This window comes from Watersipora subatra, chromosome 11 (genome assembly GCF_963576615.1).
Source record: "Watersipora subatra chromosome 11, tzWatSuba1.1, whole genome shotgun sequence".
Classification (NCBI taxonomy): domain Eukaryota; kingdom Metazoa; phylum Bryozoa; class Gymnolaemata; order Cheilostomatida; family Watersiporidae; genus Watersipora; species Watersipora subatra.
The window spans coordinates 14,837,057-14,859,575 of NC_088718.1; the positions used below are offsets into that span (position 1 = coordinate 14,837,057).

At 35.6% G+C, this 22,519-nt stretch overlaps 2 protein-coding genes across 4 annotated transcripts; one reads left to right on the forward strand and one right to left on the reverse strand.

Moving 5' to 3' along the window:
- Positions 1-115: 115 nt before the first annotated feature.
- Positions 116-9,009, reverse strand: LOC137408263 (holocytochrome c-type synthase-like). Of its 3 annotated transcripts, none has more exons than XM_068094712.1 (7): positions 8,950-9,009; positions 8,138-8,300; positions 7,834-7,946; positions 7,315-7,459; positions 5,624-5,744; positions 3,446-3,538; positions 116-892 (listed from the first exon to the last, which is right to left on the reverse strand). In XM_068094712.1, the coding sequence occupies exons 2-7, from the start codon at positions 8,295-8,297 to the stop codon at positions 619-621; spliced, it is 906 nt and encodes a 301-aa protein (XP_067950813.1). In that variant the 5' UTR covers positions 8,298-8,300; positions 8,950-9,009; the 3' UTR covers positions 116-618. The 3 variants fall into 3 exon arrangements, with proteins under 3 accessions (XP_067950813.1, XP_067950811.1, XP_067950812.1); XM_068094710.1 differs by having other exon boundaries at positions 8,881-8,960; XM_068094711.1 differs by lacking the exon at positions 8,950-9,009 and adding an exon at positions 8,744-8,943.
- A 240-nt stretch (positions 9,010-9,249) lies between these two features.
- LOC137408507 (coiled-coil domain-containing protein 83-like) lies at positions 9,250-18,668 on the forward strand. Its single transcript, XM_068095059.1, has 11 exons — positions 9,250-9,369; positions 10,339-10,522; positions 10,953-11,037; positions 13,321-13,489; positions 13,985-14,152; positions 14,654-14,745; positions 15,604-15,672; positions 16,080-16,201; positions 16,571-16,646; positions 17,559-17,652; positions 18,344-18,668. The coding sequence occupies exons 2-11, from the start codon at positions 10,410-10,412 to the stop codon at positions 18,619-18,621; spliced, it is 1,266 nt and encodes a 421-aa protein (XP_067951160.1). The 5' UTR covers positions 9,250-9,369; positions 10,339-10,409; the 3' UTR covers positions 18,622-18,668.
- Positions 18,669-22,519: the final 3,851 nt, after the last annotated feature.

Here is a 22,519-nt window from a genome sequence, read left to right on the forward strand (position 1 = left end):
ATAACATAGCCTTCGTACTTTGTCACACCCTCAAATTACTCAGCCTACAGTGGGTCATCAGAAAAATCACTACCCAAGCTTCACGCATACCAACCGTATGTGAATACACAGGAAATAGAAGTGGAGCGGAATAATGTAATCAACATTCGATCAGTTTTCATGAACCTCAGGCTACGAGCCCTCCTACTACAGCCTGCCCTACTAACAGCAACTAATTTTGTCTACTGCTAGAAAGTAATTGACTACACTCGCACTCCTGTACAAAGATAAACTTTTAAACTAACTTAATGAGCATATGCGTGAAATCAACACAAAATTTAAAATAAAAACCTCAATCCATAAAATCCATCAGTGGCCAAAAACTTTACAAAGTTAACACACCAATGGTACAGTGTTTTCTTTCCATTTTACAGCTGCCAAGCATAGTACCGAGAAAGGACTGCGATCACATTAGTTTCACAGCAAGCGACAGCCCGATCACACAGACGACCCTAGACTACCAGTACAGTGATTTATCAGCAGGAAGCATATTCACAATATCGTGATCAACAACCCTCTATTTAGTCTGCCAGCAGCCATTGAAAGCAAACAAAGACCAAAAAAGTTAGTCTTAGATGATCACTTATCGCTAAGCGTTGTGGAGGGTTCTGCTGACGCCCCCATCACTTTGTCACGCCCCGAGTCAAATAGATAGGACTTCCACCTCCAGTACCAAACATAACTTCTTGTCCAAACTGCTTCAAAGCTATCAAGCGCCGGCCGCACATCTAGCTCGGCAAAACACATGGTCTCCTTATCGACGGGGCCCACATCGTAGTAGTCGATGACATAGCGTACTTCCTTTCCACCGCGGTCAACAACCCAGTCGTGTCTATCAAATGGAAGACTTTGCCTGCAAATACAGGTGCAGACAACTGATACAAGTACAGACTCGATGATAGCAACTGTTAGACCCACATGCCAAGGAAAGTAAATAAACTGATTTGTCCAAACACAAATGGCAATACATGTACAGTGCCGAACAAAATAGTTGGGACGCAATTGTTGAATCACCAAATTTTTACTTAATTTGTTTTCTCACAGTTTTGGTAGTTTAACATCTAGTAACTATGCATCTATATATATATATTTCTCAAAGTTGGTCGATGTATGTGTATTTGTAGGATGTGTATTTGTATGTGTCCAGCTACAGATCTTAAAATCTTGGAATAAATATTCGGTATTGAACAAGATTTGATCTTGGGCCCTGTCCTTCACCAGTCTGACACCTTACCCACTAGACTACAGAAATCGAATTGCTAGCTTGCCAATATAAGTCATTATATGAGAGCAAATACCTAACTGCTTTGCGTATGATGCGGGTCATAGCATAACATCACGAGAAGCTGTTCCCTCACATTATTAAACTGGCTAATAGCGAGCAACTCTCCCGACTTCTCATTGTTTATAAGACCAAACACTTTTCTCATGATATGTAGTTTGAAAGTTAGAATGGCAAATGTTGTTATATGTTAAATACAAATCAATTTTCTGTCCAAAGACTCTTCTATTACCCAGGCAACGCGGGTTGCACAGCTAGTATTAATATGTCAATGAAATCCTTACACTCTAGGAAACCCAACTAATCTTGTTTTAAAGGAATATTTTAATCCTCTCTCCATTTACCAAACAATTTTCATTGTGAGTCAAATTTTAAGAAGTTTACTCAAACTCACTCACAGCAGGATTAGTTCATCTCTCAGAATCACTTTGAAGTTCTAAATGAACTTCAATAGATGTTCGGTACTTTCTCAAAGCATGTTGTCTGTGACTCTTGCATAACTTGAATACTCAAGTTGGCCAATTTTGTATAAATTGGCTGTAAGCTGTTGAGAGAATGTCACTCATTCACAATGTCTACGCTTAAGAAGTTTACCGTAGTGCATCTTTACACGGAGGAGAACATGACAATACGGGAAACCTCAGCAAAATTAAACATCCTAAAGTCTACTGTGTACAACACAATCAAATTCGTCGACAATTTCTCATATTGTCATGTCATCAATTGTCATGATGGAGTTTTTAAACCAAATATTTTCGGTAGGCGGCACGGAGTATACGCGTGTGAGGTTAAGATGAAATTTGTCAGAAAATGTGGAAACTTATAGCATTTATGTAAACTAACAGACAGACACTGTGACAAAGAAGGATTTATTAATGTTAATTTTATACATTATTGGTTTGTACTAAGAACAGGATGGTATGTACTAAGAACAGGATGGTATGTACTAAGAACAGGATGGTATGTACTAAGAACAGGATGGTATGTACTAAGAACAGGATGGTATGTTAGCAAAATTATGTATTAAATTTTATAGAATTTATAAGAGTCTCAACTAGATTAGGAAACTCAGACGATGATTGAGACTGTTTAAAGTTTTCACCATAATGAATAAGGAGTTGTCCACTCCGTGCAACTCATCGAGGAGCCACTCTTCCTACTCATACTTCTATGAATGAACGGAGAGGCCTTGAAATAAATGCAATGATTGTTCTAAACACCTAGCATTAGTTACCCTAGCTTTAGTTACCCTAGCCTAGGGGTCGGCAACCTTCTCCACTCAAAGAGCCATTTGGACCCATTTTCCACAGGAAAGACTGCAGTGGGAGCAACAAACCCCCTTCATATTTCAAATTAAAAAATAAATACCACATGTAACTTTTTTGTTTAGCTTTTAATGTTTTTATACAATGTTTACATCATAAAACGTAAAGGTGTGGCATGTATAATGAGTTAACTGCTGAGAAAACAAAATTACACTTTTGCAAAGAACAATAAAATAATTTCAGTGGTTTTATTGGCGCATAAATTGTTATAAAGTGTACTAGGTGTATTAGTGTTGTTGTTTGTCAGTAGCGTTGTTGACGATATTGCAGACCTAAGTGGCTGGCCAGCCTTACTAGATTTCTAATTGTTTAATTAACCCAGTTCGTTGACATAATATCAGAAGGTATCTCGTAGCGGTCTGGCCTTCCGGTACTTTTATGTTACAGTCATGTGACGATCACGTGATAAGGTACTAATAATACAACATAATGTAAATAATGGCGCATAGCAAGCGGCAATGTTTGATTTATCACCATAATTACAACTTTTTAAATTATATTACAAAATCTAGTGATAAAATTTTCATATTTCTATGAATTACTTGGCATATGGTATTAAAAGGAGAAAATTCCAAAGTCAGAGGGAGTCACAGCGAGGGAATGAAAGAGCAGCATGCGGCTTCGGAGCCGCAGGTTGCCGACCCCTGCCCTAGCCTTAGTTACCCTAGCTTTGGTTACTCTAGCATTTGTTCCAGCTGTTCACAGCATGAAAGACATGAGCCCTTTCAATTGTTCAGCAGTAATGGAAACACGCATATAGACCGATCCCTATGAAAGATAAAGGCTTTGCATGCATTACCTGAGAATATGATGACGAAACCTAGCTCTCGGTGTATAATCTTTAGCCCTCCCTCCGAATCTTTTTAACTTAGGAAATGGGCTATCATCTGATCTAAAAAGAGAACCTGACAATAGTTTGCTACTAAAACCTTTTACAACAGCAAATGACAGTATATAATGTTTAAATAACTCTTCACCCAGACACCTCCCTCTTACAGCTTCTATAATAGAATGAGTTCCTACAGTACAAAGAATTACAATAACAATACCTCAAAAAAGCCAACAGGAAACAAGGTGAAAACAAACTTATTGTGTTGACTGTTTTTTCCGTTGTGCAGGAAACTAGTCAATAATTTCGGAAATACATAGAGGTTTTAATAGATGTTCAAAAAGAGGTTTTACGGTATATTTATAGCAATGAAATCATGATATTTTATTTTGCAGCAATTATTTTCGTGTTAGAAAAACAAGAAACCGGTTTTGAAGACAAAAGACTCGAAAAGCAAGCTCGAACATAAGGTGGTCAGTTTTTTTGCAAAACGCAGACATAAGATACGAGCGAATGCAGACGATTAGCCAATGAGTGAATGCGAGTCAAAATCACGTCTGATGGGAGTCACTCTCATTAATCCTTCTTCAATCTAGTCACTTCGCTACGTTGTTATGGTTACTCAACATGGCGGATCAATACAACGCAAGGTAGCAGCAGATTCCGCAATTATCGAAAATGCCTACCTTGTATTTACGCGTACCGCAATAATCTTCAGGCGGTAGTTATAGAATGACACTAATCAGCTTGTGAGTACATTTTGCGAAGTGTGCTAGCACAAAATCTACAGCTTTACTTCAAATTTACAAAGTTGTCCATAGAAAATTGCTATTCTCAGAAGTCATCTTTTAACAAACTATTAATACACGCTCTAATTCCATGAATAAGAATTTTGAACGAACAATTTTTAGATAATTCAGTTTAAAGGTAAGGAATCTGAATATAGCTTTATAGTGTGCAGCCGTTTCCAGTCAATACTGAATATAGCTATATAGTGTGCAGTCGTTTCCAGTCAATACTGAATATAGCTATATAGTGTGCAGCCGTTTCCAGTCAATACTGAATATAGCTATATAGTGCGCAGCCGTTTCCAGTCAATACTGAATATAGCTATATAGTGTGCAGCCGTTTCCAGTCAATACTGAATATAGCTATATAGTGTGCAGCCGTTTCCAGTCAATACTGAATATAGCTATATAGTGTGCAGCCGTTTCCAGTCAATACTGAATATAGCGATATAGTGTGCAGCCGTTTCCAGTCAATACTGAATATAGCTATATAGTGCGCAGCCGTTTCCAGTCAATACTGAATATAGTTATCTAGTGTGCAGCCGTTTCCAGTCAATACTGAATATAGCTATATAGTGTGCAGCCGTTTCCAGTCAATACTGAATATAGCTATATAGTGTGCAGCCGTTTCCAGTCAATACTGAATATAGCTATATAGTGTGCAGCCGTTTCCAGTCAATACTGAATATAGCTATATAGTGTGCAGCCGTTTCCAGTCAATACTGAATATAGCTATATAGTGTGCAGCCGTTTCTAGTCAATACTGAATATAGCGATATAGTGTGCAGCCGTTTCCAGTCAATACTGAATATAGCGATATAGTGTGCAGCCGTTTCCAGTCAATACTGAATATAGCGATATAGTGTGCAGCCGTTTCCAGTCAATACTGAATATAGCGATATAGTGTGCAGCCATTTCCAGTCAATAATTTACAGAGATCTTTCTTTCCATTTTCACGATTGACAATGTGGAGAAAACCTTTTATTTGGTCCAAATTAAACAAAAATAATATTAAAACCCCGCCTGTCACGTTATCACGTTAATGCAATAATAGTTTATGTTTGCTACCAGCCTTTATCATTACTAGTACTCTGGTAGTCCAGTGTGCTGTGAGAGATCATCCGGTGTGATAACCATATGTATAATTATTGTGGACAGCTAGGGGACTACTAATTGGTGCAGTTGTTAGAGTGTCAGTCTACCATGCTGAAAATCAGGAGTTCAAATCCCACACGATGCGATATTTTTCCTAACATCCAGCTGCGGCTTTTGACCAATCGACAACTTGACTGTAACCATGAAATAGCAATCTAATAGGTTATCTGAATATGGCTATGCTGTAAGAGTTATCTTCACTTACCTGGCATGAATAATTTCCCACTTCAGTATTTCCTGCCAGGCTTGCTCATTGTTCGCGTTGTGTATCTTGATTATATTTGTCATGTCCTTACTCTCGATCTCTTCATCTTTCCACCTCCATCCTACAAAGTTCTATCCATTATCAGCACCACTGTGTAGAACAACAATGTACACCACTCTTATAATCGATATTAGCTAATTCCACTTTGTAATTGTGTGCCTACGAAAACACGCTGCAAATTTCCAGTTTTTATATGATTTAATGAAAATTTGAAAAAAAGTAATCAAAAAATTAATGAACAAGAAACTGTTAGTGATTTCTGTGATTTTAGTGATTTCTGTTTATGAGCTGCTGACAAGCGTCATATCAACATCAAACTAATGCAGAAATAACCAAATAAACACATATATATATATATATTTATAAGGTTTTTAAAAATCATCATCGGTAATTTGTGCATTATTATTATTTATTTATTATGCAATATACATCAATAAATCCCACATTGCCACTGTGTGGCATCTGTTAGTCCAAGTAAACACTGTGTTTCCACATTGTTTGACCGATTTCTGCTCAACATGACACACATGTGCTCCGTGCCGTCAGCCAGATCAGCCAAACTAAAAATATTTAGTTTCAAAACTGCTTTCATGTGGTTGCTGTGAACCAGTCCCTTAAACACCTACATGCTGACTATTTAATAAAAATTCAAAAATCATAAGCATTGCTGGACTTACAACGGGTGAAAAACTAAAATAATTTATTGTTGAATTTACAAGAGACACTATATATATATTCACAAGAGATATAGGTAGTTTTCATTTCCGCCCAAACAGACGAGCACTGCTGGTTTTCAACTTCTAAACAAAACAAGATCCTAAAAATTTGGCAAGCTTTTGCTGAATGAGACAAACGTAAAAAGATTGGTACAATCGTGCACTGGTTCTAGTCTTCATTCGTCCCGGTTGACACCCATTCCCCAAAAAGCAATGTGAAACACTCGCAGATGATAATAACAACTTTTCAACAGACAAAGAAGCAAATAAGCACAGCGAGTTCCACCAAACTACTAATGAGAGATAATTGGAGTTTCAGTGATGCCTTACCACTCCTTGTCTATATTGAGCGACCATGACCTAGTGGTTTGTTGTGACCTTTGAACATGAGGCTGGAGTTAATTTTCCAAAACAGGCTACTAGTGGTGCCATGAATGGCATATGACATTAAAGAGCTCCCTACGACTGGATGTGTCTACAGATGTCAAGCCTCCCTTACCACATGTCCAGCCAAGATCACAGAGTCATTGTCCACGCAAATTACTCTTAAAATAAGCATAGCCTCTGCTTGCCGTAAACAAAGCAAACATTGTACTCGATCACCAAATGATTGCCTACACTCATGGTCCATATTACATTTAGTCCATTTTCCATTAATGCAGCTCTCCATTTAACTTTTCTGCAGGTATTCATGAAGCTTTCATACCTAATCATAAACTGTGTAGTTCAAAAAACTCTCCTCAAAGATTGTTTGAGTTACTTGTAAAGTTTTAACTGACAATACAGCAGTGCTACATAACATGACTTTAATTCATTGCCATATATAGTTAATATCTATGCTGAGACACAACCACGGACACTTGAACGTTGCAGTAGTCTTCAAATACGTAAAAACCTGTCAACAGTTTTTCCTACCCTTGCGAAGCATAGCATTCCAGAACATCTGCTCTGATGGGTAAGTCCAAGCACCTCCACTTGCATTTGGAATCGTGGAAACTTCTCGATCCTTGGAGAGATCAAATGGCTGGTCTGGTGCGGGCCGTTGATTAGGGGCCGGCATCTACAATTTTGGAAAAGTGACAATGTCTTGAATTGTGTAGGAGTATTTTGCATTGACCACGTGAATGATCAGTTCTGTGAAAATTTGTTTCCGAATCAGACATAAGATGAATACTAGAGGTGCGTATGATGGAAAATTCTATTCCCTAGTACAAAGAAAATAAAGCTAATAACTATTATTTCTCACCAACTGTTTAGATGTTCAGCTGTACTTCTATAGTCAAGTAAATCCATACCTTTTAATTGAACATTAACTAGAGATCAGTTGCTGGTGAATTTTACAAGAATTAGTTGAATAGACTAAAAACACTTGGAAAAAAACACTGCTTAAATCTTTAAACAAACAGATCAGTTCAGGAAATGAATCACACTAACCATATTTGTTGGATCAATGTAATCGCTGTGATTGGCTGCATTCATTGGACATTCACTAGGATATTGCTTCTGTGTTTCTGCAAGACTGCCACTGGAGTGTTGTATGGGGCATACTAAAAGTATTATAATACGAATGACTAGATTTCTGGACATTGGCTGAGTGCCAATAACAAGCAGGTCGAGTGCAAAACTAATAGCATGTTATCCAAGTAAAATTGTTTTAAAGACAGTTATGCCATAATAGACAAGTTAAGAACGCAAAATTTATTTGTTGTATGTAAGCTTGATGAAGGAGCTAACTCACCTGAAGGACGATTTGGTGTGATTTCGGTTGACTGTTTGTGGTCTATTGGACAAGATCCTTTTGAAGAGCTAGTAGTAGCTGATTTATTTTCTTGTGTAGGTGTTATCGGTAGTGATTGAACAACAGTTTCTGCTCTTTGAGCCGACTGTTGAGCTCCCATGATCTGAAAGACATGTTAAAAACATTTAAAGTGAAGTTTACCTCACTTACACTACACGGAAATAGTCCCAACATCGACAAGTCCCAATCTCGACAGAGATTGGTCCTAATCTACACAAAGGTTGGTCTGAATATCGACAATTTATCCTGTACTGTACAACACCAATATCACGGTGATAGAATAAATTTTACAACCACATATTAAAAATAGCCTCCGGTGGTTATCTGATTAAGTATATAGGCCTAAGCTAAACGAGTTTTAAATTGGTAGCATGCCTTTGCATAATCATTATCATAATGGTGATAACAAAATTGTGAATGAACTGCTCAAAAGAGGAAATTGAGAAAATCAATGAACACAAAGAAATAATACGACTATAGACTGTGAATTTTCATAAATAAAATAATAATGCGAAAATATATTAATTGTAATATTAATAAATGTACTTATTATTGTAAGATTGGGACCAACCGCTGTCGAGATTGGACCAACCGTTGTCGATATACAAACTCTTCGAACGTCAAACCTGTCAATGTTTTTACTATACTCCTTAGAAACCACAAATATACATAGCTATTCTTACGTAAGTAGTAAACGTGAAACGGCTATTAACGTTGAGAGTTATGAAATCATTTTGCCAAAATGAACAAACCGGTGCTGCCGAACAATTGTCGCATTCCTTAGAGAGACGCGTGCGCCCTACTAGATCGCCGATAAAACCGTTAGAATGAAGCTTAACTTGATTTTTAATAAAACTCAGCTGCGTATTAAATTGTTTACAATTTTTGCAAATGGAGCTTTTAAATATATTTTCAAAAATATTAAGAAATTTAATTAATTTGCATTTTAGTATTTTTGGAAAATTCTATCAATATGTTTCTAATGTGTTTACGCCACAGCGCTTGTTACCAACTTTTAGTCTTTTGGTTACTAGGTCACCAGTACGCCTTGGTAGACGGCCGTGAATAAACTATTTCATTTTAAGTTAATACCGTATAACACACCTAGTATTAATAAAAAAATACCCTACTCACGAAAGGGCTTAAGAATTAAAGCCATCCTAGTTCTGCAGGTAGACTTTTCAATTTATAGCACTTTTGCATTCGGGCGACCCAATCGTTTACTCACGCTCTTACTCTTCTTCTTTTGGACACACTAAAGCATGAACAAGTGGTGCACCTCATAAATTAAAGTCATTAGCCAGTGTTTAACAGTATCTGCCGGATTTTAAAGCAATTAGGCTCTGTAGCAGTGTTGGAAATGTGGTATTAGAAGTGTTGTATTAGAAGAAATTGCGTTAGAGGTTTTATATATGCAGTTATTGCGCAATCTTTGCCTTAAATTTTTGACAGTTTGTGGAAGGAAGCTGTTAGGGTACATTGATTTGTTGGTGTATATTGTTGAACGTTCTCCTTTTGTTATGGCTCGAGTAGAGAGAGACCATATCTTTTTTACTATTAATCGTTACTCGTCGTGCTCATTTATGAAAGAAAAAAACCTTCAAGCACAAAACTGTAGAGCCTAATTTTTTGCCCAAACGATTTAGTATATGCTGCCTGAACTTTCATTATTTCATGGTTTACTATTTTATGTTTAACAGCTGTTACCAAACCTCGAATAATGTTAGTAGTGAACTGACTACAATGTAGCATATATAGCGCTCTAGCATGTCTTTCCTTAGCCATGCAGACAATGAATCCAGCTACATCAAAACAAGAATATTAAATCATCAACAATTTCTAAAATGAATTAGGCTCTTCTAATTGCAATTTTGCTCTACAAACTGTTTCAGAGTAAACGTTGACTCAATTGGTGTAATGTGTGTTGAATTAAAATCTCGTTTTGAAAATTTAAAGATTGCTCAAACTAGTCAAAATCAAGATTTATGAAACAATCTGTACAATTTGCAAAGTTTCTTTCTAAAAATGACACATTTATTTTATTTTGTTACATGGGTCAGTGACTCTCATAAAAATGCATTATAAAGTTGAAATATTCACAGTCAATGATTTAGCGATTTAAATTTATTGCGTCTTTACAGTCACTCTAGCATAATGCATCAAGCTATATAATCAGAGAGTCTCCAGTGTAATATCTAGCCACATTACCAACATGCCTCCTAAAAAGAAGAATGCTAAAAAGTCCGGCAAAAAAAGTGGAAAAGGTAAAAAAGGAAAGAGCAAGGAACCAGTAATCACCTTTCAAGAGGCCATCCTGGCATACAGGTATAACACCTATGAAGATGTTGGCAGCTTCTTTATTCTAATAGGGTTGCTGCCTTCAAAAGTAGTATTTTTAAGTTATTTGATCAGTCTATTTCTGGTTACAATAAAATGTTTTTCAGTTGGAGTCTTGCTAAACTGAGGATGAGCTAATTTTAATATATATACAAGAATGGACAACTCTCGTTATTTGATTCTAACTTTAATCAAGCTTTTTCCTGTTTCACCTCATCTGCATCGATATACATTATATAGATACACATGTATATAGATTATATAGATATTGTATATTGTTGATATTAGATATTAATTATTGAATACACTCCAGAGACTGCAAGAGATCACTCTAGTAACTCATATGTAAATGCAGTTCATAACAAGATGATTGTGTAAGATTAAGTATCGTCTGCAGTTCTACTTTTGGCTCTTTCAGAATTGGTCTGGTAGAAAAACAGATTGAAGATGTCAAATTTGATGAGAGCAACCTGGAAGAACAAAAAGAAAGATTCACAGATCGTGTAAGTTGAGTCTTACGTTTTATAAACTAGTTTAATTTGTAGACAATTTTCAATTCATATTTTTCGACATTTCCCTAAACAATTCAGCTGCCATTTGAATGTGCTGCTGCTGTGATACGTACATGTACATACTAGATGAATGCCTGGCGGTGCTCGGGTGATAAAAAAGTCTTTGGACAAAAAACTTATTTTTATTTAACATAAACAACATTTACCTTTTTAACTTTTAAACTTCATATCACGAGAAAAGTGTTTTTGTGCAGTTCAAATAAATTAAGAGAGAAAATAAAACAACTCAAAAGATTTTCAAACTTTTTCTTTTAAACAACTGCAACTTTCAAATTTCATATCATGAAGGAAGTGTTTTGTTGGAATAATTTGGGAGAAAAAATAAAACTGTAAAAGTGATTAAATGTATCCTAAATGTGAAATTATTAGCAAGTAATGGCTAAATATTGTCTGTTTTGCTATGATTACGATGAAAAATTATTTTGTATACAGTTTTATGATTTTAATTCGTTTCAGTGTATAAGGCGAAAAAATTGTATAGATTGGTATAGAAACCCATATTAACTATCTAATGCACACACCTTCTGGTAAACATCACCTAAATCATCATCACTAATATTGAGTAATAAAACAATATGTTAACCTTAGTAACTATAGTTACCTACAATAACAATATGCTAACCTTAGTAACTATAGTTACCTACAATAACTTGGTGTATTTAGTGGTTATAATCTACAAAAAAATGTTACACTACAATGTACTACACACATAACATACCGTGAGGAGTTTTTACCTTCGAGACAGATGTGTAACATAAACGATGAATTGAACTTAAATAAATTTATCTTACTAATAACATACTTGAAGGAAGTTTTAGAATGTATTTTACAAAGCATCAAACATTTAAACTAAAAGTTTATCACTTATCTGTTTGCGAATCCGTTTTTACCATAACGAATAGTGCTGAGCTGAGATAGCAAACAACGTATATCTCTTTCCCGCATTGTGGAAGGTATTTCGGCAAATAGCATATAGAGATTTTTGTTATTTTGTCGCAATCAATCGCCAAATTTTAATTTTGAGAGAAATTGTGGATGATATCGTATGACAGAAAACAAATTTGCTCTAGTATGGTGAGGAGAAAAAAGCATCGTGTTTCATAGAGTTAGGTGAAACATATTTTATAACCGGGGCATCGTAATCCGTGAGTGCAATGTATCAATTAATACAACATTTAGCGTGTGCAATCGGAAAAAGGGTATGCAGTGTATAATAAGAGCGATGGAGTTGTAAGAACTTCGTAGACTTGTAGGTAGATGATTGGTTTACAAACTTGCGGTTGTAATCTTCTTAAGTTCTAATCCAGCAAGAAGTGAGCTTTTCATTCTAAGATTTTGATAGCTATAACTGTGGACAGACATATAACTGTGGACAGACATATAACTGCGGACAGACATATAACTGTGGACAGACATATAACTGTGGACAGACATATAACTGTGGACAGACATATAACTGAACAGACAAATAACCACAGATAAAGACAAACTTTTAGATTTATATATAATAGGTATGAACTTTTATTGGGAAGTCCATAATCATTTTATAGAAAAATGTTTTACATATGGTGCCACGCAAAATCAATAGATAAAAATGTATTGCCATGTGATGTCATAAACACACACAAAATTTATACAAGGAAGATTTGCAACTACTAAGTTTAAGTATGCATCTTCTTATTTTTAGCCATAGATATATTAAACTCTCTAGATTATTACATAGATATAGTAAAGGGTTTACTATATCTATGTAATAATCCAGAGGGTTTGCTATATCTATGTAATAATCTAAAGGGTTTACTATATCTATGTAATAATCTAGAGAGTTTACTATATCTATGTTTTTAACAAAAGATCAAAAGAATTAGCAATAAGATTGTTGAGGGTATATTTTGATAAGTACAAAATACAATCATCACACCGTGGATCCGTCATGATTTACACCAACATTTAGAAAGTTCTGATTTGTACGAGTTGTAGCCCCATAATTGATTATAAGACAAGGTATGGAGGAAGCAGCTTGCATCTAGAAAACTATCAATAAAAAAGAAATGTACAGTTTTATTTAATAATTTGAAGGACAACCACACTAACAAAAGTTGTTTTAGAAGCCTCCTCTAACTTACATGATCGCTTGTTTTGATAGCTCACTCTATCCACTAGGCCGTTATTCTAACTCCTATCCCATTAGTCTATCCTACTTCCTGTTCACAGAATCAGCGGTTGCTTGAAGAACAGTCTCAGTACATCAAGTTGCTCCTGAAACAGTCCAAAGAGTTTGAAAAGCGAAATCTTTCAGCTGAGAAAATAGGCAAAACACATGTGATGAAAGCTTTGGAGGAAAAGTGGGAAGCTTGTAAAGACGAGGACAAGAAACTGGAAGGTAGTTTGAGAAACTGAGGTATTTGGTGTAGTGTCTGGCTTACATAGCGAGAGAAACTGAGGTATTAGGTATGGTGTCTGGCTTACATACCGAGAGAAACTGAGGTATTTGGTGTCTGGCTTACATAGCGAGAGAAGCTGAAAGAGAGATGGAGGATGGCAAGACACGAGAGAAACAAAGTTGTATTATAATAATAGTTGCATATAAAATACCATCAAAACAAGTTCACACAATGCTACTTGCCCATGTTATGTTATATTTAAATTTTTATATAAAATGTTTGATTGTATCAGATTGTAACTGCTATCTTGTCAGCAAAAAAATCGGAATGCTAATAATTAATGCATTGCAAGGCTATAGTAAAAATATAAAGAAACTGGTACAGTCTTCTGGAATGGATTATGGTTGAAAATTGAGGTTTAACTGTATATATATGTATAGATTTCATATAACTAAAGGCAAAATTAACCACCTCGTGCCCTTCAATTCTTTTAGAAATGCAGGCTGAGATCCTAAGCATAGAGAAGACAATATCACGTGTTCGCAAGGAAAAAGCTCGGTGGCTAGATTATAAGGCTAATGGATCACATCATAGAGCTAAGCAAATAGAACTCCTTGAGAAGGAGCTGAGAGACATGAAGGAGAGTTATGACGAAATGATAGGTAATAACAGGTGCTTTTTTGTTGAATTGATGGACTATGATAAGAAGCATGGACTTCCAGCTTCATTAAAGACAATGAGGGCTTAAAGTTTTGTTTAGCATCAAATTCATAAAATAGGGGATACTGAGGAATAATAGTCATGGCTTAACTTAATTAGTGTCATGGCTAGCAAAGTTCGCACCAGAACGGGGGACATAACTAGGGGCCCTCTAACTATAGACTTTTAATTCTATTCTAGTTGGCAACATTTTAAACTGAATTCAGCTTGCTTATACTTAAAACTTCAATTTGCCAAAACATCTTGAAACATGAAAACTTTTTGTTTGTTTGATATATCTAAAACTGAGGCTTGACGGGATTGGCAGACCACGATTAATAGTTTCCGTTTATAAAATTAATTATAGGCTTCAGTCAAAGAAAAGTTCACCGATTCTTGGCTCTTTCTTATAAACCATAAATAATGGATATTTCTTCGAGTTTAAACCCTCATATCCATTTTAGAGCACATGTCTAGGAACTTGGAGGTTTCAAGAGAGAAGATAATTTCTCACCTAGACTGGACTCTCGACACACAAAAACACAGCGCCTCTGAGGTTAGCCATGTTTTTATATACGAGTCAGTGAGATAAGTGTCAGAGTGTGTAGTAAGTGTGTGCAAAATTATTCCATGAAGCGGCGAGATTGAGTAATGGAGTGGTAGGGTGCTGGGCTAAATCTGAACATTTGGGGTTTGGGGTTTGATTCCCAGGCAGTGTAATCTTTTTTCCTAACGCTCTTAGCGCGGTTTTGGACGAACATGGTTCTTATTATAGTAAAGGTTGTCGTTTACTGTATTTCATCTAACATTTATGAAAACACATTTGTGTAAAAGCTACTGATGTTGATAATAATAAAACCTTCAACGTGTAATTTTATAAGTTTCTTTAAACTTTTCATGGTTTAGTAGGCTGTGTTCTAAAAAATCTGCTGCCTTATTGCAGCCTCACACATAAAAAAGATGCAAGTTTACTCTTTATCAAACTGAAAAATGTAAGGCTTTTATAGCAGAATGGCTGATTTGACCTGTGAAACAATAACCATATGATAATATTTTCCTGTGGCTGCTTCAGAGACTGCGACTCTCCAGAATGTCTTCTGCTGAGTGGTAAATGATTTTTGTTTCGTAACTGAACTTTTGAAAATCTAATTAAGATTTTAAAAAGTTAGTCTTGAAATGTCTTTAAACAAACAAGTCAAGTGCTATTGCTGATTACAAAAGTTGCTGGAAACTGAAAAAAGTGGTAAGGTGTCAGAATGTAGCCAAAAGTGTTTTAAGTGTCTAATGAAAAAAAGAGATCAATTCATAGAGCTACTCGCTAAGACTGAGCCTTTAAATGCATAGGCTAGCCTGTATAGAACTCAGGCTATTTGTGTATGATGTAAAATAAAAATCATTTTGTATATTTTTATAGAAGGCTATGGCGACCCTTGACAAGAAAGATAGACAAGAGGTCCTTGATAATGATTGGATGAAAGTTGAGGTAATCCCGATTTTTAGATTAGTGTCTCAATAGAGATATTCAGTTAAAGGATTTATGCCAATAGAATTATTCAGTTGAGACATTTATCCCAATAGAGCTGATCAGCTAAGACTTTTATTACATTAGTGTTATTCAGCTAAGGCTTTTACTGTCAATAGAGTTATTCAGCTAAGGCTTTTATTCCAATAGAGTTATTCAGCTAAGGCTTTTACTGTCAATAGAGTTATTCAGCTAAGGCTTTTATTCCTATAGAGTTCTTCAGCTAAGGCTTTTATCCCAATAGAGCTGTTCAGCTAAGGCTTTTACCCAAAGAGTTATTCAGTTAAAGGGTTTACTATCATACATAAACAGCAGCTACCAGCTATTGATTTCTTCAATTCATAATAATTATTAGATTGATTGTGCAGGTGGAGAGATATGAGGAGTTGTGTGATCTCATGCAGAAAGAAGTAGAAGTAGTGGAGAGGGAAAATCTGAATCTTATGAGTGAGCTCTTCAATTGCAACGTTGAAGATCTCAAGATAACCAGGTATGTCACAGTAATAACACCGACCTAGTATTCTTAAGGTCTATTATTAACTGACCTAGTATTCTCAAGATATGTTATTAACCGACTTACATAGTATTCGTAAGGTCTATTATTGACTGAACTAGTATTCTCAAGGTCTGTTACTAACTAAATGTATATTAAAGGTAATATTCTTAAATGCGAATACCAATAAACGAAATATTCTTGTGATGCGAAATACTGGCACTTGAATAATTTAGTTGATTATTTGAACGAGGCACAAAGTATGTTGACTTTAAGCCTGTTATTAAAACTTCAATAGGTATGATTTTAGTAGCAAATTTGTTCTCTGACTTATAATTGTCGATGAATATATTTGGCCCTTCACAGGAATCTGTTCCTCACTCAGTTTGACGATGCTGAGACTCTAGCTGAAGGGGGAATCCTTGAGGTCGATCTCAAAAAGGTAGCCTTATCAAGCATTTCTTGAGCTGTGATAGATTCGGTTAAATTGCATCTGTTAATATGACAGTTGGTCCAATGACAGTTTTTATTCTACTATTGGTCCAATAGGAACTGTTTATTCTACTGTTGGTCCAATAGGAACTGTTTATTCTACTGTTAATCTAATAAGAACTGTTTATTCTACTGTTGGTCCAATAAGAACTGTTTATTCTACTGTTAGTCCAATAAGAACTGTTTATTCTACTGTTAGTCCAATAGGAACTGATTATTCTACTGTTAGTCCAATAAGAACTGCTTATTCTACTGTTAGTCCAATAAGAACTATTTATTCTACTGTTAGTCTAATAAGAACTGTTTATTCTACTGTTAGTCCAATAAGAACTGTTTATTCTACTGTTAGTCCAATAGGAACTGTTTATTTTACTGTTAGTCCAATAAGAACTGCTTATTCTACTGTTAGTCCAATAAGAACTATTTATTCTACTGTTAGTCCAATAAGAACTATTTATTCTACTGTTAGTCCAATAAGAACTATTTATTTTACTGTTAGTCCAATAAGAACTATTTATTCTACTGTTAGTCCAATAGGAACTGTTTATTCTACTGTTAGTCCAATAGGAACTGTTTATTCTACTATCTGCTCATCAACATTTACTTATTTGACAATTGCTGATTGCTTACAATTTGATAAAATTAGCTAAACCTGAAATCCCTTATTTTAATAATTTTGTTTCATTTTTGTTCGGGGACAATTTTAAATAAAAGTTAGCATTGTTCAGTTCTGACACCCAGTTAAATTATATTGAGGGTTGTTTTCTCTTGATTAAGTTCTCTGACAATGCAATGCTAGCCTACTGGTTTAGCAAGCATTCACAGTAGTCATCCCTCACACATCTAACACGCTACCCTATAGGTTTCCTTGCTGGAGAGAGCTAAGGAGCTAATGTACAGCATTAGTGATGGTGCTGAGAGCACTGGCATCCAGTCAGAGCCCGAAGAGCAACTGGGTAAATATTTGGTATAGCTTTTTTTGTCTTGTAACGAGTATCTGCTCCTGCAGTTTATAAAAAGTTTCAAATTTTCCTCAATCAACTTCTTTTGCTAAATCGTCAATTAGTATGAGATTGAACTTTTATAAAGATGCTTACTAAAGTATCCTATGTGATTTGGTTGTCCAGGAGTGCCACAGATAGCAGATAAGGCAAAGACAGGCCAATCATTAGTTCGTTCACAGGCTTGTTTAGTTATTTAGCTATGATAAGATAACTCCACTCACTAAAATGGAAAATAATGTCTTTGCTGGTTATTAATTCATTACTTTTGTTTTTACAAGTACTTTAGTTTTAAGTAGCTTTATATGTGTTTGTAATACATGTAATCCGCTCCACATCTCCAAAAGAAATGATAGATACTTCAAATAATTGGGTATGGCATTCAAACAATGTGTTATATATTAAAAGAAATTATGGTGTATGCTGAAGCTTTGTACCAGTAGTGCATGTGATAATGCTTTAATAACTTTGAGAGTTGTCTTTTCTTAGTAAGCAGTTTCCCGAAAATCAAGTTGTGCAGTAGTAGAAGACAACACCATATACATATTCATAGAGACATAGATGCTTGTAAATTTCAAACCGTGTGACATTGTTTTAGGATCTATAGCAAATACTTTTTTTTTGAAAACCTGTCTTTTTGTTGTAGACGAGCATTACGAAGAGAGACCTTTGACCCCAGCTACTGATGCCGATGACCCCTTTGATAACTACTATGGCTTTCACGATGATGATATGACTGAATATCTTAAGCTAGGACCTCTTCAATTAAAATTACTTAGTCTTTCAGGGGAGCAAAAGCCAATCTATGTGCAAGGAGGCAGCACTGAAGAAGAGATCAAAGCAAGAGAATACAACCCTGAGAACTGGCCAGTCACGCAGCCAATGATGAAATCTGTTACTAAACATAATACCGGCGTATTTTAATTTATGTCGCACATTCGGTGACTGACAAGAGCTGTATGCATTATTAAATCTATTATCGCTTTTGCTTTTCACCTTTTTAAATGTCGTGCATATTTATGTAGGTTACATATTTATTTATATATCTGATGTGCTCAATAAATTAAATAACAATGCATAATGCTATTCTTGATTTCCGAATTTATCAAATTAAAAAGTTGTATGCCTTAATCATAATTCATTTGATACAGTTACCAGAAGAGAAAATGTGGAGTCGTCTTTCCAAAAGCATTCATCCTAATATATACAGACAATAGATAGACCTGGTGACCCCATGCACCTGAACTAATTAACGCTTACCTTCTAGTTTATAACTGCGATGTTAGTCAGAGACTCAAATTATTCGTGCTGTTAGGTTTGAAAATATTCGTACTGACTGCTCACAGACAATGAGAATGTTTTGCTAAGCAATGTGCAGACAAATCCTCATTTGTTCATACTAATACAGACCGGGCCATGTCTGGACATTTTAAATTAAGTACAGTACATTCAACAGCCTATATTGTCTCGTACACATACTCATAGACTACAATATGGTACAATATACATATATAGTATACGTGAGAGAGTACAATATAGTAATATCTGCAAATTATAGGGTGCAGTATAATATTAATAACAGTAATAATAACAAATAAAATATGGTACAATATACATATACGGTATATATGAGAGAGTAAAATATGGGTATATCTGCAATAGTGTGCAATATAATATTAATAACAGTAATAATAACAAGCAATAATTGCAATAGAATATGCGACAGCCACCTATCCATCAAAGTCATCATTTTTCAAACAAACACAGCTGCAGAGCTACGGTAAACTGGTTTTGGACCTGCAGAAATCTTAAACCTCAGGCACTGTCTGGAAAATTAAAAGTCTGTTGAAGGGAAGTTCAAAAAATGGGAGTCGACTTTATCTACATATGAAAAACAAAAGTCGACTGTGTATACATATAAATAAGCGGATGTCGACTGTATATACATATAAAGAAGCGGGGGTTGACTATGTATACATATAAAAAGCGGAGTTGACTATATATATATATATATATATATATATATATATATATATATATATATATATATATATATATATATATATATATATATACAAAGAAGCGGGGTCGACTGTGTGCATACATATAAAGAAGCGGGGTCGACTGTATATACATAAAGAAGCGTAGGTTGACTGTATATGCATATGAAGAAGCGGGGTCGACTTTATATATAAATAAAGAAGCGGGGTCAACTATGTATACATATAAAGAACCGGGGTCGACTGGGTATATATATATATTTATATATATGTATAAAGAGGCGGAGGTTGACTGTGTATACATATAAAGCAGGGGTCTGCGGTATATATATAAAAAAGCGGGGGTTGACTGTGTATACATATAAAGAAGCCGGGTTCGACTGTATATATATAAAGAAGCGAGGGTTGACTGTATATATATAAAGAAGCGGCGGTTGACTGCACTACACAGCTGAGCTTATTACAAAATCAATACATTTCTTTTATTTGCCCTGTTGTATAACAGTCATGTAAATCTTTCTAACAGCTAGTGAATAGAAACAATAGAATAGCATATATTATTCTTTTGATTTATAGAAAGGCAATGATTGATATGGCTGCCCAGCTGAGTGAAGGCCATTTCAACAATAACATATCGATCGAAAACTGGAAAAATCCAGTTCAGTGCAATTAATATTAACCAGCTTTAACATTCAGTGCCCTGTAGAAATGGTTGTTGGCTTAACTGCTCTAGCAGGGTTGTAATCTGCTAAGGAAATTAAGGTAACAGGTTTACGGAGGGAATTTATAATCTACAACATGTTGTTTTTCTACTGATTGACTTATCTATGGCTCTTATTTATTCTGGTAAATAATTGAAACTAGCTTGATGTAGTCTGTTGTTTTGTTTTTATCATAACTCGCATGTTAGTTTTTGTTTTGATTTTATACTAAGCATGTTTTAATGTAATTAAACTAGTTGTAATACTCTGGAACTTTTTAAAGCACATCATTTTATTTCGTGTATACTCAAGATAGTGAAAGGTCTCAGACTTGAAACATCTGGTAGCAATTTAGATTATGCTCAGGGTTATACTTTAGAAAAATCAAAGAAACTTCCACACATGAAAACAGTAACAATTGTGGTAGTAAAGCCTGGCATCCACATAGTGGTGCAATGATCGTGCCTGGCGAAGCGACCATCTGCAATGCATTGCGTTGGCTGTGATACAGTGTTTCCATAGCGTGGGTAGGCGCCATGCTTGCATCGGACACGGTGGGTCATTTCCGCTTACTCATTTGTACGGGATACCGAATTCTTTGCAATATAAACTTAAACAGGCCAAAACATCCCTCTGTTTGCATTGTTGGATATGTGGAAAAGGTCGAGTGGTTTATTGTGGGATACATCATTGCACGCACCCGTCGCGAGGTTCCATGCGGTTGAACCTTTGCGATCATCGTACAATTGTCATGCGATCGTCGTGCGATGAGGTTTCCACATCACAGCCCGCCTACATATGACGTTGTGTGCGCACCTTGCGCTGTCATATGGAAACCAGGCTTAAATAGAAGCCTATCAACAAAAACCTTGAAATAGTGCTGACCAATAAGCTGCTTATATCCTTGTACGATTTATCAAAGGTTAGCCCATGCTTAGTTGATGACATTGTCTACTTGTAGCATGAGATCTATCAAAATGTTTATAAAGTTGGAGCAAGATAAAGGCTATGCTTGGGTTATACTAGTTATGTCCTTCCTATCTCACTGCATGCACGTTGGCTTCAATTATGCAATTATTGGAGTCGTGACTATTGCGCATAAGGAACACTTTAACATAAGCCTGTCACAGAGTAGTCTAATTTCGTCCATTCATATTGCTACATTCTTTCTCACAGGTAAGAGCAGGCAACTACGCAATACTAAGGTTTATCAATTAATGACAATGTATATGTTACTTATCTAAATAAGCATCCGGTAGAATTTATTCCATCATTTGTTATTTCCGCAAACAGATACAAGTTACCTTAACCTTTTGTTGATAAATGTTAATTAAAAAAACTTATTTCATAAAATGTTAAATATTAGCTAACTGTTAATTTAACCGTTAAACACTAACTAACTAGGAGAATTATCATTGCTACTCTCTCCATTTATAAGCCTTCATAATTAACAAATGTGAAATGATTTAAGTACATTTGATCTGTTGAAATGAATAGTCATCATTGAACAGATTAAAATATATATTTTAATTTTTACTACCTGAAATCAGCTTCATTTGAGATTCATTTAAGAGAAATTACAGATTTGTTGTTAACAAAAGGTGACTCTTTTAGACCTTTAAGACAGGCAGCTCTGCTCTTTTGCCAGGAAGGTAGACTCGGTAGAAGGTCAGTTCTACCAGAGCTGGCTCAATAGCAAGCCGGTATTTATCTGCCGGCACAGTAGCAGGTCAGTCATTCATCTGTTGCGGCCTGGCTGTCCAGGCCTGGCTGGCCTGGCCCGTCTGTCAAAGACCGATCAGGTCGAGAGCCGGCTTTGTCCCTCTTTGTCTCGGTCTTGCAAGACTATTTAAGTCTCTACCAGCTCAGAGGGGCCGAGCCGGCCTCTTGGCTTTGCTACTGTCATCCAATCGAGATGGTCCTATTTGGCCCTGGGCCTGGTTATCAGCTGTGATAATCCCGACATTTGAATCAGTGTTAAATTGTCAGAGATGTTGAAGTGCAGTAAGGATGTCAAAGCCTTTTATTTTTGTGTTACAATAGCACTTGTTTCTAATGTGCCAACTTTCATGCGATCACAAAATTCCAAACATGCAGGATAGCTAGGTTAGAAGCCAACAT